Here is a 16,863-nt window from a genome sequence, read left to right as displayed (position 1 = left end):
CATGTCAAAGATTTGTGCCTATCAATAATGGTAGATTTAACCTAGGAAAGTAATGTAGAAGCAGTGGTTGCTAACTTAGGCGAAGCCATCGCCAAGATAGAATGAAGGATAGGATCGAAGTACGGACTGTGGATGTTGGTGGAAAGGAAATCGCGACGTAGTTAAATAGATTTACGGGCTAATGACACGGTGAAAACTAGGAAAGAACCGTAAGGATCCAGATTTATGGAGCTAAATGGGGAGATGGGAAATAGTAATGGTGATGCTGATGAAGGAATTTCGGGAGGAAAGGATAAGGAGAAGGTGAATAAGGCTTTAGGTGGTAATAAGGCTAATGTTAAGGAAATGCCTAAAGAAGGTTTACGTTCTAGTAAGGGTATAGGCCGTGGGGGAAATGCAGGCCTTGAGTCCTTTATGGGGCCTACTATGCATCCCAGTTTAGGTAGTACAAGGACTGTTAATTTGGGCCGTAAATTTAATGGTTTATTAGAAAAAATAATGGGAAAGAGACCCATGCTGGCAATTGAACTTGGCCAGGATAATGAGGGGTCTGCTAATAAGGATATATCCAAATCTAACTCAAAATTTTTTCACTGGACATGCAGGTTTGGCACAGGATAATTCGACTAGTGATGGCTCAGATCTTGAAGTATATGGTCAAGGTGATATGATACAGGGGTTTGGGCAAATATTAATTTTGGAAATTTTGAGGAAATTAAGGCACACTATAATCCACATTTGAAGAATTAGAAGGAATTGAAGTCCCAATAATCGATGGAGTCCTTGATCCAAGAAAATATTTAGCAGTGATATTCTAGAAAAAATTTCACTCAAACCAGCAGGGTATTTCAGTCAACTGATATATAAAGACATTAGATGCGGATACCTTAGGCCCTAAAGATAGCAAGAGTGGCAATAGAGATATCATTAGTCGTAGTGGTCTAAAGCTTTCTAACGCTTTACGAGGTAGAAAGAGCTGCTTTAAAATTTTCAGGAATTTGCGGATTCCTTTAGCAAAATCCATGAAGGTTGTGGTAGAGCTCCTTTATTCTCAGGTGTCTGGTAAAGCAGCGAATGATGCCTAGGAATACAACATGAATTTTACAATTTTTTCTTGGAATTTCTAGGTTTGTGCAAGTGTTAAATTTCCTCTAGTTTTCAGAGAATACAACATGGAATATAAACATGATATTATTAGTCTGCTTGAGCCAAGAGTGATGGTACCAAAGCAGATAGCATTATCGCTAATCTGGGGTTCTAGTGTTCATACTGAGTGGAGGTGATAAGATATTCCAGAGGTATTTGGCTTGGATGGAAAGATTCAATTCATGTTGAGGTGGTTCATAGTCACCATCAGTTTATTCTGACTCGGGTTTGGCATATGTCTTCCTCAACACCAGTTTTCATCTTATTTATGTATGAAAGCCCTAATCGACAGAAACGAAAGGACCTTTGGAAGGATTTGAGATCTTCGATTCCATTAGGGCAAATTCCATGTATTGCTGTTATTGGTGATTCCAACGCAATCTTATTTTCTACTGAGAAATCAGGTGGTCTTTCTAATGGAAGAAGATGTCCCCATTTTGGTGATTTTGTGGATATGGTCGAGGAACATGATTTAGGATTTAAAGGACCTCATTTTACTTGGCATAGATGTGCTCTTTTTGAGAGGTTAGATTATGAGTCAAGTAATGAAGCTTGGGCCCACAAATTTTCAAACAACTTGATCACCCACCTTCTAAAGATTAAGTTAACCATAAGCCTCTTCTCTTGTCCCTAAACCTGGAAGTTATTCTACCTAGAGGTCAACCTTTTCGATTTTTGGCTGAGTGGGCAGAACATCCTGATTTTGAGTATTTTGTGTGTGATAATTGGAAGTTTAGAGGGATATGTTTGATACTTTAGCCAAGCTCACTCATAGCCTAAAGGAGTGGAATAAATCAATTTGTGGGCACATCACCACTTGAAAGAGATATCTAATTCATAAACTTGCCAATATTCAGAGGAAAATAGGCCTCTCTGGTTCAAATCAGTTAGCTCGGATGGATTTGAGACTTAAACAGGAGTTGGAGAATGTACTGCATCATGAAGAACCTCTTTGGAAATGGCGAGGTGAGATGCAACTGGTTAAATCTAAAGGGTCTGGATACTAAGTTTTTTCATACCCCTACTCTGCGAAGAAGAAAAATAGTCACATAATTGCTATTCGCAATTGCGACAGTGATTGGATTTATGATTCGGAATCCATTAAATCTGAGGCGAATGATTTTTTCCAAAATTTGTATGGAAAGGTTTCTAGGTCTATGGAAAGCTTACCTCCAAGTAGTTTTTCTCAGCTTGATCCTGTTGACATTGATTTTCGAGGAAGCCGCTCACGAGTGAAAAAATTAAGTGAGCTCTCTTTGACATGGCACCTTTCAAAGCACTAGATAGTGATGGGTTTCATGTCCTCTTCTTCCAAAAGCAGTGGAGTACAATTGAAGAAACAGTTCGTGATTGGGTTAAAATGGTCTTTAATGGAGGTATTATTGATTCCGAATTGAATAATACCCTGATAATTCTTATACCCAAGGTGTCGAATCCGGAGGGCTTTGCCCAGTTTCGTCTAATAAGTTTCTACTCTGTCCTCTACAAGCTGGTGATGAAGGTAATCACTAACCGATTTAAGTATATCTTTCCTAAAATTATTGCATAGGAGCAGGTCGATTTTATTACAGGTAGAAACATCACCGATAATATTATTATCGCACAAGAGGTAATCTATTCTATGAGATGTCAGAACAAAAGGAAGTAGATGATGATTAAAATAGATTTGGAGAAAGCTAATGACTGCGTGAGATGTGACTTCATTAACACTTCCCTCCAAGCGGCAGGTATCCCAGACTATCTCAGAAACGTTATAATGTCATCTATTTCTAATTCTACCATGCAGGTTATGTGGAATGGAATCCCTTTGTCTAAGTTCAGGCCTACCAAAGGAATCCGATAGGGGTGCTCGCTATCTCCCTACCTTTTCGTGTTATGTATGGAATGGCTTGGTCATTCTATTCAATTGGCTATTTTCGTTGGATAGTGGAGTCCTATACGCCTTTCTCGTTTAGGGCTGAATATCTCACATTTGTTCTTGGATGATGATTTAATCATCTTCAGCAAAGCGGATTTGAAGCATGGATAGGTACTCAAAGAAATATTAGAAAACTTCTATGAGTTTTCTAGGCACAAAATTAACACTAGAAAGACTAATTTATTTTTTTAAAGGGGTGGAAGAGCCAATAGATGATATGATCAGTACTTTGTTTGGTTTCCAAAAAGTACAAAATCTTGTGCATTACCTAGGAGTTCCCCTTTTCCGTTAGAAGGTGATGAATAGTATTATGTCCTTTGTGGTTAAAAAAGTGCATGAGAAGTTACAAAGTTGGGACGCCAGATAGATCTCCATCGCTGGCCGTGTTATTCTAGCACAGTCGGTCCTTTTATCCATTCTTAGCTATTTCATGCAATCCATGATGATACTTAGGAAAATCTGTGAAGAAATTGAAAGTTTGGTTAAGCAATTTATTTAGGGGTCTTCAGACAGTAAAAAGAATATGTCTCTTATGGGGTGGGACTCTATCTGTTAACCAAAATAGTGCGATGGTCTTGGAATAAGGAAATTACATGATCAGAATATCTCATTTTTATTGAAACTGGGTTTTAATATTGTGTCTGCCAAGGAGGCATTATGGGTTCATGTGATTAGGTCGAAGTACCAGATGAATGAAGATCGACCAGATTGTATTGGCTGAGATAGAAGTTCTTTTCTTTGGTGATCTCTCTTAAAATTTTGGCCATTATTACTAGAAAACTTAATCTGGTCTATAGCCAATGGTAATAAAATTCGTTGCTGAAGAGATAATAGGATCCCAAGTGTAGGGCCAATACTTAGACATATCCCTGCTAATTTTAATTTTGATTCTGATTGTTTTCTCAATGAGATGACCACAAAGGAAGGTTCCACCCTTGATTTTTTTTTCATTTGGTTATCAAATGATGTGATACAATGTATTATGGGCATATCCGAGTTCAACCTCTATGTATTATGGATGTCACGAGTCGTAATGTTGCCCGATCGTGAATTTGAGTAAATCTGAACGGCTTGGAAAAAATAGACTTAAAATGATGAAAGATAGGCTCAAATGGAATAGTTTGAAATGGTTATGGAAGCAAAGAATGGGATTCAACTAAGGCTTAAAAAGTGAACCAACACAATTGGACGTGTTGACCCGAAATTTAGACAAGCACTTGGGTTTTAAAAATGGTTGAAAGATAAGATAATTTAATAACTAACCTTGACCCACTATCAATGGTTGATAGGAATCTTGGTATAAATGAATTTTAACCCTTTATCAATGGATGATAGGAACCGAATGTATATGAACACTACACTTTAGAAGTGATAAGTTCGGTAACAAGGAAAGGATAGACGCCACAAGCTAAGCTTGATAAGTCAAATCAATTTCAAAAGGATAAAGAGAATTGGATAACTCACAATTCAAATATATTTCAAATATTCAGCCAAAAAAAATATCCTTTCAAAAGGTTGATTACACACATATTTATAAGGCTAGGAAAAGGCTAGCTAAATGGTCACAAGTATTCATCTTAAAAGCTGAAAAGCTCAAGTCTCTTGGAATTCTTGAACCAAATAACTCCACCATTTAATTCACTGCAATTCAGCTGCATAATTGATCTTGAATGCTTGAAAAGTGACTCTTGAAGTGTCATTTGGTTAGCCGAATAGTCACCAGCACCTTAATGGTGTTTTGAATGCTTGAATTAATTCTTTTGAAGTAGAAAAATGGTTGAAAGTTGAAAATCTTGTTGTCAAATTTAAAGAAGCAATAATCCACTCTTTAAACTCTTTTAAATGATATGTTAAATATTCTTTGTAATAGCCCCTTGCTTAAAACCAAAAACGACTTAAAAAGCCACTTCATTGAATGTGTAAAAGCATGTAACCAAAAACACTTGAAAAGCTTCTTTATTGAATTTGTAACGGTTGTGACTGAAGAGACACCTGCAAGAAACACATTAAAATGAACTTATTAAACACAATTAAACACTAATTAAACTCAAACATATTAAACACTTAACTTCAATAAATGAACTAAAACTTATTCATCAATTATTCCAGCAACTAGTTTAATTAAAGAAACTTCTATTAAATGAAGTTCAATAATAACTCAATTATTAAAACTAAGATGAGTTGAATTAATGACCAGCAACTTATTTATTAATCTAAGATGAGTTATTAAATAAGATGAACTCAATTAACTAAAATGAACTCAATTAACTAAGATGAGTAATTTATTCAAGCAGCTTAATTAAAAATGAAGTCCAACAACTCAATTTATTAAAAAAACTGAAATTAAACGTCTCATTTTGCACTTGGGCCCCTCGAGTTTAAGCAAATCTTGATGTCATCGAGATGTATCAAAACATGATGCGACCGGGATCGCATCATACCCTCCCTCTTAAAGACGATTTGTCCTCAAATCGGGTCACTTGCTCGAAAGAAATTTTTCAAGATCACAAATCAGATTATTTGCAGGCCTTCCCTCTTTAAGAGGGTACCACCTCAAATCGTCACCTATAGAAGAATAAAACGAATTAGTGACACAATGAAGGTTAAACCAAGAGAAATTTTCCAAGACTTTATTCATATTCGATAACAAGAAATGTTTATGAGTCAATCTCAAATGGTAATCAAAATACATTAAGAATGCTTCCAAACAAACATGTAATCCAAACATCTTTTGTTCAGAACATGCATGATTCATATCAAAAGGCAACTTCCATACACCATTGTCACAATCAATTGAACAGAACTTTTTATCAGTTAATGCCTTATCACATAATTGAATAAAAAACACACATGTTTTGGAACATTTGATCATCTCAAATTGCACCTGCAAATCGTTATTTAAACAAATTGAATTTGTGCAATAAATCAATGAATGCATATCAACAACATGACCTTTTTGAGTAATATTCTCATTATCTTTTTTCAAAACAAACAATCAATTACTAATAAAAGAAGGACAATAATCCTCATCAAAGTACGAATGCGTTTCAGAAAACAAGACATCAACAATGTTTTCGTCAATGATCGAAGGGAATGGTTGAGTCTTAAAAGATTCAGAAAACTCACATTGTTTACCTATATGAATGAATGGATGGGAATCGATTTGAACAGTACCTTTTTCAGTTAACGTAAACCTCCTCTCTTCGGAAAGATAGTAAAGTCGAAGCTCTTTACTCGAACTAACCTGAAATGTAAGAGAAAAACAACTCGCACTTATCAAAGTGTCACCTTTACGAAAAAAAAGGATTTACTGACACCATAATTGATGAACTTTAAAGGACATGCTGAATCGATGCCAGGATCAAAAGTAGAAGTGGATCTTACCTTATCATTATGAAACAGGGAATTCATTGATAGCAACCAACCAAAATCAAAAATTTGATTTTGACATTTTCTTAACAACTTAGGAAAATGTTCTCCGGGTTTGAACACGTGATTTTGATCACACATTTTCAAAAACAGCAAAAACTTTTCTTTTATCAACAACTCACTCTCTTCAATTATGCAAGACTTAATCATGTCATCATTCAAACTATTATAGCTTTCACAATTTATCTGAAAAGGTAAACTTATAAAAAACGAGTTCGTACAAAACTCAAAGATCTCACATAACAATCACAATTAAACAAGTGAAGATTTGTATGTGGATAATCTTTAACACACACATCGAAAATTTGTATATGCTGAATCAAAGGAAATTTAGGCATGCATATATTCAAGCACTCATACTTCATAAGTCTCATGTGCACAGCCTTGTTTAAGTATGCATTTTTTCCATAACAGATCAAAGAATACACATCAACACCAAAATCAGAGTAATCAAATTGCGTACTTGGACATCCACTATCGCACACAACCAATTTTTGCAATGGTTGTTTGGATTTTACTTCGTCAACATGCTCATCAATACCACGATTTTCATTAAAGATACTCGCATTGCCAACATTTAAGACAAACACGTCTTTATTAACCAAAGAATGACAATCAACTATATCATCAATATAATCACAAGCATTCAAATAAGTTGATGAAGTCTTAGAGATGACTATATCCTTACCTAACTTACCTTTAGGCACTTCTGGTATAATGTCACTTTCATTCTTGCCTTCCTTGATCAATTTAAACCATCTCTCTTTGGGAAGATAATGTAGTTGGAACTTGTCAAATGAACCTTGAGAAACCTGAAAAGAAGACAAAATACAATGAGAACTAATAGGATGGTTAGTAAAAATATTCCTCACTTCTTTTTATTCACTTTTTTCACTCATTTCTTTTTCAAACTCATTTTCAAGTCCTTTCTCTTTTACCACAACACTCGTTTTTTTTACACTCTCGTTTCGTGCTTCAATTTCTTTCTCTTTTTCAATTTGTGTTTCTTGCTCACACTCTTTTTCAAACTCAATCTCATTTTTCTTTCTCTCATTCTTTTTCATTTTCTTTTTCTCGCATCTCTTTTTCTCTTCTTTCGATTTCTTTTAAGATTCCGCTCATTTTCTCGCATCAACTTTTCTCGCCTCTCTTTTCTTTTGATCTCTTTTTGTCTTGTTTTTTTCATTACAAGAAGATGATATCATAAAAGAATCAGAATGACGGGCTTTTAGTTGAAAAGAAGTGAATGAATCTTTATATAAGTTGCGTTCATCTCTTCGTGAATAAGCCTCCATAGACGAGTACGGAACACATTCTCTTTTTCGTAAGGATTTCTCCGTAGATGAATACTTTGAGACACTTGAAGAGAAATTCCTACATTCTCGTTTGTCACCTTGAAAGGTTTCAAACTCGTGATTGACCTCATTTCGTCTTGAGTTCCTAGATGAATAAGAATCTCGATATGATTCTCTTCCCACATAGTCATTGAAAGTTTGTCTCTATAAAGATCTTGACTCCGTCTTTTGATTTGAAGAAATTTGCTCTCGTTGGGCTCTTACTAGATGGCCTCACTCTTTAACACGTTCTAATCGTTTCTTGATGGGTTTGAGTTCTTAATCAAATAGATGCTCTATTTCACGTGTAAAGGTTTGGAGTGTAAAATCTGGCACTCCCCCTCTAGTTGCCACATTTCTTTCAAAACTTTTTGACATAGTACTTTACTCACACAAACCTCACCACAAATTCTCACAAGTTCAACTCAGGAAAAAAAATAAACTTTCACTCACACTCGTGTTTACACTCTTTAAAAGGCTTTTTCTTCTCTCTAATGAACTCACACGCTCTTTTCCTTTTACCACTCACTCTACCTCTCTAAGTTCTTAAGCAATTATTTGAACTTCAAAACTTTTGTTATGGGTCGGCTTACAAACTTGATGTTCAGGTTTGGTAGGATATTATTGTAGGATAATGGGTAGGCTTGAAACAAAACTTTCAGTGTCGCTGAATGGTAAATATTGATTGAGTGTTTCTGGGCAGCAAGTAAAAGTTCAGAAAACTCCGCAATAAAGAACTTGAAAAAAAAATTTCACTTGAAATCTTAATATTCACTTCTTGAATGCAATGAATTTTTTCAAAAGAAAATTACTATACAGGGATGCCAAAAGTGTTGATTCTCACTTCAAATTTGCTAGCTCTGATACCAAATGATACGAACTCGGATATGGATGTCACGAGTCGTAATGTTGCCTGATCGTGAATTTGAGTAAATCTGAATGGCTTGGCAAAAATAGACTTAAAATGATGAAAGATATAATCAAATGGAATAGTTGGAAATGTTTATGGAAGTAAAGAATGGGATTTGACTAAGGCTTAAAAAGTGAACCAACATAATTGGACGTGTTGACGCAAAATTTAGACAAGCACTTGGGTTTTAAAAATGGTTGAAAGATAAGATAATTTAATAACTAACCTCGACCCGCTATCAATAGTTGATAGGAACTTTGGTATAAATGAACCTTGACCCTCTATCAATGGATGATAGGAACCGAAGGTATATGAACGCCACACTTTAGAAGTGATAAGTTCGGTAACAAGGAAATGATAGATGCCACAAGCTAAGCTTGATAAGTTAAATCAATTCCAAAAGGACAAAGAGAATTGGATAACTCACAATTTAAATATATTTCAAATATTCAGCCAAAAAAATCTCCTTTCAAAAGGCTGATTATACACATATTTATAAGGTAGGAAAAGGCTAGCTAAATGGTCACAAGTATTCATCTTAAAAGCTGAAATAAAGCTTAAGTCTCTTGGAATTCTTGAACCAAATAACTCCACCATTTATTCACTTCAATTTAGCTGCATAATTGACCTTGAATGCTTGAAAAGTGACTCTTGAAGTGTCCTTTGGTTAGCCAAATAGTCACTAGCACCTTAATGGTGTTTTGAATGCTTGAATTAATTCTTTTGAAGTAGTAAAACGGTTGAAAGTTGAAAAGCTTGTTGCCAAATTTAAAGAAGCAATAATCCACTCTTTAAACTCTTTTAAATGTTGGGTTAAATCTTCTTTGTAATAGCCCCTTACTTAAAACCAAAAATGACTTAAAAAGCCACTTCATTGAATGTGTAATTGCATGTAACCGAAAACACTTAAAAAGCCTCTTTATTGAATTTGTAACGGTTGTGAGCTGAAGATACACCTGCAACAAACACATTAAAATGAACTTATTAAACACAATTAAACACTAATTAAACTCAAACACATTAAACACTTAACTTCAATAAATGAACTAAAACTTATTCATCAATTATTCCAGCAACTAGTTTAATTAAAGAAACATCTATTAAATGAAGTTCAATAATAACTCAATTATTAAAACTAAGATGAGTTGAATTAATGACCAGCAACTCATTTATTAATCTAAGATGAGTTATTAACTAAGATGAACTCAATTAACTCAAATGAACTCAATTAACTAAGATGAATAATTTATTCAAGCAACTTAATTAAAAATAAAGTCCAACAACTCAATTTATTAAAAAATTGAAATTAAACGTCTCATTTTGCACTTGGGCCCCTCGAGTTTAGGCCAATCTCGATGTCGTCGAGATGTATCGAAACATGATGCGACTGGGATCACATCACTGCCTCTGCAAAAGAAGAGGCTTCATCCACCAATTCTTCATACCCTTCAATGCTTAATTCACATAGAGGCGAAAAACCTGAAATTGAACATTGAACATTGAAAACTAAATACCTATATTCTTAATTACTCAGTGTTTCACTTAACAATCAAATTAGTATTTTTTTTACTTCAAAACTCATTACCAAGAATGAACATTGAAAATCAAATAATCATAAACTAAACTAAACAACTATTTTATTACTTTATTTTAACAAAACAAAATTATAATTTAATTAAGATAAAGACAAGGTCTTGGTGTTCATAACTATATTGAGTGATTAGATAAGAAAACCAATCAAAAACCCTGAAAATAAACAAATCCCTAAAAGAATTTTACCTTCAGGATTATGTTTGGACCCGGATTGAGCTGGACCAAAAGAGGAAGATGGAGAACTTGGGTATCCATATTTCATGGCCAAAATTATTTTTAAAAAAAAGTAAACTTGAATTATTCTGAGGTTTCTACAAGAAAAGGATGAAAAGCGCTGCATCAAAACAAAAAGTCTTATGACAAGTACAGAAACAAACATTAAGCATCAAAACAAAAGAGTCACCAACAATCCATTCCCAACACTAATCAGTGTAGAAGAACACAACACACAAAAAAAAAATATGGTTTAATTGTTTTTTCTACCCAATCAATTTTATTTTCTTTTTAGGAATTTTAAACTCTTTATGTTTTAAAAGATAAACAAGTACTCCTATAACAATAGTTTAAATAAAATTATAAGAGATGCTTATTGTATGCGATGAATTTCAATGCAATAGCAAATAGCATACTTAAAAGCTATATATGGTTACCAAATCTGAAGAAAAGCTAAACATACAGTGCCTAACATTTTCTCCTAAAATATACTTCAGAATATCTCTCCCAGTCATGAGCCCTTAACTGCAACCTTAACTGCAACCTCAGTCATGAGCTACTGAAATATCTAGATCAAGTGAAATTAAATTAAGGAGATAATAAAACAAGCATAGACACATAAAATATCACCACTAGAGTAACTAAGTAACTTAAAGCACTCATAGCACTCAAACCCAAGAAAAGGATACATAAGTATGACTTCCCAACAAACCAAAAACCACCTCATCACCTAAGTTCAGTACACAACTGGTATTTTTCTTCACCACTGTTCCATTTATTTGCACTGACCCCTAAAATAGCAAAAAGTTGAACTAATGGTTTTATCTTTTAATTGGAAATTGCTGTGCTTACTCAATCCAATTCTAAAATTTGATGTGCAAATGGCAACATTAGGATTCTGCAATTCACAAAAATGTTGAACTCATTACAAATATTATTAGAATTTTGATTTAAATAAAAACTCAGAAAGACTGTTACTAGTTCATAAATCTAAAATTTACCAAACATGAAATGCTTAAATATACAGAGAAAATTATGATTGAAAATATAAAATAAGAAAGAATGCTTTATATGTCAACTATCAATTAAACAAAGACTAACTGTTATAGAAGATATTTTTCTTAAAGAGATGTTGGAAATTACCAACGCCAACTGTGATAAAAGCTTACACCAAAGTGTAGAAGCTATTTTTGGCCAATAGTCCATGTACAGAATGAACTCCTCCCATTGTCTAAAACAATTGGCGTTGAGCCTTTAAAACAACCAAATCCAATTTCAGTCAAAATGACACTCATGAATTGAAAAGAAAAAGCCAAAAAGAATGATTCAAGAATCAAAATCATTCAAATAACACCTGTAAATTCAAGAATCAAGAAGTAAGAAGTGAAAGAACACATCTAAAAACTCAAATGCAAATTCAAATTAATTGAAATTAAACTAAAAAAAAAGAGAGAGAGCTATTACGAGAGGCATTGAATAGGCAATTCAGAGCCTGACCTTCTGAATGGATATGCATTGTTTACACATAATAACAATATATTTCTCATCATCGATTCCACTCCATTCTTCAACATTGATTGGAACCATTTCATTAGTTACCCATACCCACCAAATCGGTTCATTTTGGTTAACATTAATAAGGATTTCAGCATAATGCTTATCATCCCCTAATTTAGAATCAAATTAAAAAAAACCATGGTAACTAATCAATTAATATCAATATTCTTACCAATAAATAAAAGGAAAATGAAAACGAAAAAAATTGCATTAACTTTATTGTCACAGTTATTAATCCAACTTGATGCAATGATAATTTATCAGTTCAATTTGGAATTTCTTGTTGCATGCCCTTCATTCATGGAAAAGCTATATAAGATATCAGAAACTGCAAATAATTAATACAAAAATAATAATATAAGAACATGTAGCTTCATTGAATGAAAACTAGATTTTAGTATTGGATCCATTAAGAGATTCGAGTCGGAGCAAAAAGTATTTAGATTCCATGGTAGATATTAACCGAGCATAGAGCTGCAATTAATAAAATAATTAGGTCTAAAAAATTAAAAAGAAAAAGAAAATCAAACACGAAAAAAGGGTTATGAAATTTATGTACTTCAAGAGGACAATTGTTTAAATAAACAGGAGATTCAGAGATTGTTAAAGAGTTTGAGATTCTGTTCCAAAAGATTCTTAAGACTGTTGATTTTCAGATTTTAGGGTTTCCAATTCTATTTCAAGCTTGAAATAGTCATGATTTTCAGGAGAATTATCGTTGGGGGTGTGACGGTAGTGGCAACATTCCATGGCGGTCCAAGTGACGTTGGTGACTTCGAGAACCGTCTTAGCAACCTCCATAGCTTCATGGTCAACCGTCTAGGAGGACTAAGGAACAGAAAAAAAAAAAAGAACGAAGGAGGAGGATAAAAATTGAAAAGGGGAAAAAGATCATATTCAATGCCTATACGGTGTTGAGTAAAAGGAATGGCTATGTAGCGTTTTACACCCAACCAAATATGTTGTTAATTTCAAAATTACTTTATCCATTACATCACACGCTTATTATTTATTTATTTTTTACAAAAAAAAAAGGAAACAAGGAAACCAAATTCGAATTACCCCCTCTCCATAAGTGTCACTATGGAGCAAGGGTTCAAGGCTTGTTGACTTTGTCTCAAGAGGAACCAGACTTCTCTCAATATTCTGAATTAAATTGCCCAAGTGATCCATGCAAATATTTCCTTCATGATGAATGTGTCTAACCTTGATCACGCATCCTTCATTTATTAAATTAATAAAAATGCTTATTCATATTTTATTATTATCGTGATTTATATAACAAATTTAATCATACAAGTACATATTAATTATTTACAACTTTTACAATTTAGTCATTGTACCTTAATTAATCACTAATTCGACAAAATTACCTATAAAAATTTAATTAACCTATAAAGTAAATCTGTAAATATTTACATTAAATATTTATGAGTTTGATTTAAAGAAATGAGGTCCTATTACCTCATTTTCTAATACCACTAACTGTAGGGTCGCTACACTTGTACCTTAACTAACTATCCAATTAGCAAATTCGTTAGACCAAAATTCAATATGATATTATAATTAACTCGTAAATATTAATTGATAATATTTATGGACTCACTCATTGGAGAATGAGACAGAAAATCGAGCTATTACAATAGTAGCAAAATTAACAATGAAATAAAAAGTTATATAATATCCAAATAATAACAACAAAATTGTAGTACTATGATAGCAAAAAAACAGCAAATAGTAGTAGGAAAGAAAATTTAGGTAGATTCGGGCTGGGCAGAGCTCGGGCCAAAAGAAGCTTACCTGAGGTTTGACCTATTTAGAAAATGTGTTTTATTTTTTGTTGAAGCTTATTTTTCGAAATATATTTTAACCCAAACTTCTCACTTTTCAGGGGAAGATTTGGTGCTGAAGCATTAGAGATGGGAAAAGAAATAGAAGAAAATCATGAACAATTCCACGTTGATTTAAATGACGAACGGTGTGGCGATGAAGCATGAGAAGAAGGTTGAGTTATGGTTTTAAAGAATATTTTTATGAAAATGATAAAGCTGATTTAACATAGAGCAAGTAGCTGAAGGAAAATTTAAAATTTAAGATAATTTATCCTTAAATATTAATTGTAATTCTTTTAAAAGAAATTGATCCGCCAAGTAAGCTACATGCAACATGGAGTTAAAGAGTGGGTAGGGGCAGCAAGGGAGTTGTTCCAAAGACCTGCTCATGGGTCGGGCTACCCGGCCCAGCCCGAAGGCCCTTCCGAAATGTGGGAGGGTTTGGGCAAAAATATAGGCCCGAAAAATGGGCTTGGACAAAAAAATGAGTTTAAAAATAGGCCGGGCCTCGGGTAAGGAATTTTTGGCCCGAATCCGGTCCGGTCCGAATTCACTAAATGACAAAAAATTTTACTATTTTTTTTTTGTTTTTGAATGTTATTTTCTTGTTGTTTTCTCCCTATTTTGCTACCATATTACTATTAGTTGCTCTTATTTTGTTGTTATTATTTGAATATTGTATAAAACTTATTTTATTATTAATTTTGTTATTATTTTAAAGGCATTTGTTAATTTAATTATTATTTTAGAGGTATTTGCTTGTTAAGTTGCATCTATATTAGTGTTATTTAAGTTTACATATTTTTTAAAATTTATTTTCAATTTGTTGGAAAATATTTATTTTGATTTATTTTAGTATTTTTAAATATTTATTTTTAAAAATATTTATTTTTAAAACTTATTTTAAAAAGTTATTTGGGCAAAATTTTAAGCCTATTTTTTGGGCTCTGCCCGAGCTTAGTGAATAAGCCTAAATTTTAGTTGAGCCTGGCCCAAACTGCCCTGCCACGCCATGATCACCTCTAGCCCCAAGTCGGATATCATGAATTTATTTTTAACAAAACAATTTACAAAAGATTAAAAATAGTTCTAAAATTTCAAATTAATGTAAAAAAATTATTAAATATTTTTATAATCTACAAAAAAATATTTAATTTTTCTTTACAAAATTATCAAAATCCAATTCAAATTTGTATTAGATTAATTTAATTACTGTTTCTAATAACTTTTTAATGTAAACTTTAGTTTCTTAGATTAATTTTACTTATTAATCCAAAAGATACTTTATTTATAAAATATTATTATTTTAATTGATTCTAAAATCAATTATAATTTTTAAAAGTAATTCTAATATTATGATTTTTAGAATTTTTAATCATGTTGTTGTTGTTTTTTAAAGTATTTAAAAATCATAATTTAATTAAAACGTATGCATCAGACGGGCAACAAAAACTAGTTTAAGAATTAGGCATAGATTACTCAATATTTTTAGTCATGAGGTAAAAATAAAACATTAAAAAAATCTTGATTTAAATGAAACGGTAATCAATGCCTATTTATTACAGTTTCAACTGTGTTATCTCATCTCATGTTATATAAAAAAAAAAAAAAAAGGAAGTGGAAATGTGCAATAATGTAATTTCGTGGGGCAAAACACGTCAACATGTTCATCTCCCGCGGTTGAACACTTCAACTATTTGCAAAAAATCCAGACGAATAGTCCAAAACACCCTTCCATTCACCGCCCAATTTTAACAATATATATTTCCCTTAAGAAGGCAAAATACAAAAAAAAAAAAACTTGCCTTGGTGCCCCCACAAAAGAACCGCTATAGCTTCAACAAAAATGAGCAAACAATTCACAGTGCCACCGGTGGTTTTTCCGTCAGGCGGTGGTGTCAACCCCAACGTCGGCAACATCAACCAACGCCGTGTCCCAACGGCTCCTTTCCAGCCTTCTTCCTCCGCCATACCCTTCATGGCCTTCGATATGGGGTCGGTTCCATCATCATCCGGATCCTTGGGCGGCACAATCTCCACGTCAGCCGTATCCTCTTCCGCCTCATTCGAAGACGAAGAACCCCTCCTCGACGAACTGGGCATCCACCCGGACCAAATCTGGCACAAAACGAGATCCATCCTCAATCCTTTCCGGGTCAACCCTGCGGCCCATAAAGACTCGGATCTCTCCGGCCCGATCTTCCTCTACTTGTCTTTCTGCTTATTCCAGCTCCTCGGCGGCAAGATCCAGTTCGGCATAATCCTGGGGTGGATCGTGGTCTCCTCGATTTTCCTCTACGTGGTTTTCAACATGTTGGCGGGTCGCAACAACGGCAACCTAGATCTGCACACGTGTACGAGCGTGGTTGGTTACTGTATGTTGCCGGTGGTGATATTATCGGCGGTGTCGCTTTTCATGCCGCAGGGGATTTGTGTGGTGAGGTACGCAACGGCGGGGGTATTCGTGGTTTGGGCCACTAGGTCTTGCGCCAATTTGATGGTGGCCCTTGCTGATGGGGTGGAAGAACACCGTGGGCTGATCGCGTATGCTTGTTTCTTGATCTACGCATTATTTTCGCTTCTGGTCATATTTTAATTCAAACTGATATCTATAAGAAGATATTGTTTTTGAAATTTGATATGAAGGATTGCACACTCTTTGGTTTCTGAATATGAAGGACATTTGGATCAACTCTCACCATTTCATCATCAATTTAATACCAAATTACAACATATTAAAATTTGAATACATACATCATCTATCTCCATGCTTACTTCAACTCAATATATGATTCTTAAAATTTATTAAATTTTTCTATACTAATAAAATATCGATTGAGTTTGATATAGGTATTGTTATCAAGAGGATTATAAATAATTTTAGTTATTGTGTAAAAAATTTAATAAATTTTATTTTAATCCATCAATAAT

General features: G+C 33.5%; 1 protein-coding gene across 1 annotated transcript; it reads left to right on the top strand.

Moving 5' to 3' along the window:
• Positions 1-15,525: 15,525 nt before the first annotated feature.
• On the top strand, positions 15,526-16,624 carry LOC108482003 (uncharacterized). The gene has a single exon (XM_017785106.2). The coding sequence runs from the start codon at positions 15,779-15,781 to the stop codon at positions 16,526-16,528; it is 750 nt and encodes a 249-aa protein (XP_017640595.1). The 5' UTR covers positions 15,526-15,778; the 3' UTR covers positions 16,529-16,624.
• Positions 16,625-16,863: the final 239 nt, after the last annotated feature.

Source organism: Gossypium arboreum, chromosome 1, assembly GCF_025698485.1.
Source record: "Gossypium arboreum isolate Shixiya-1 chromosome 1, ASM2569848v2, whole genome shotgun sequence".
Classification (NCBI taxonomy): Eukaryota; Viridiplantae; Streptophyta; class Magnoliopsida; order Malvales; family Malvaceae; genus Gossypium; species Gossypium arboreum.
This window is presented reverse-complemented; position numbering and strand designations above follow the sequence as displayed.

Excerpts from the sequence above, each read along its gene's own strand:
- LOC108482003 (XM_017785106.2), top strand. The coding sequence starts at position 15,779 with ATGAGCAAACAATTCACAGTGCCACCGGTGGTTTTTCCGTCAGGCGGT.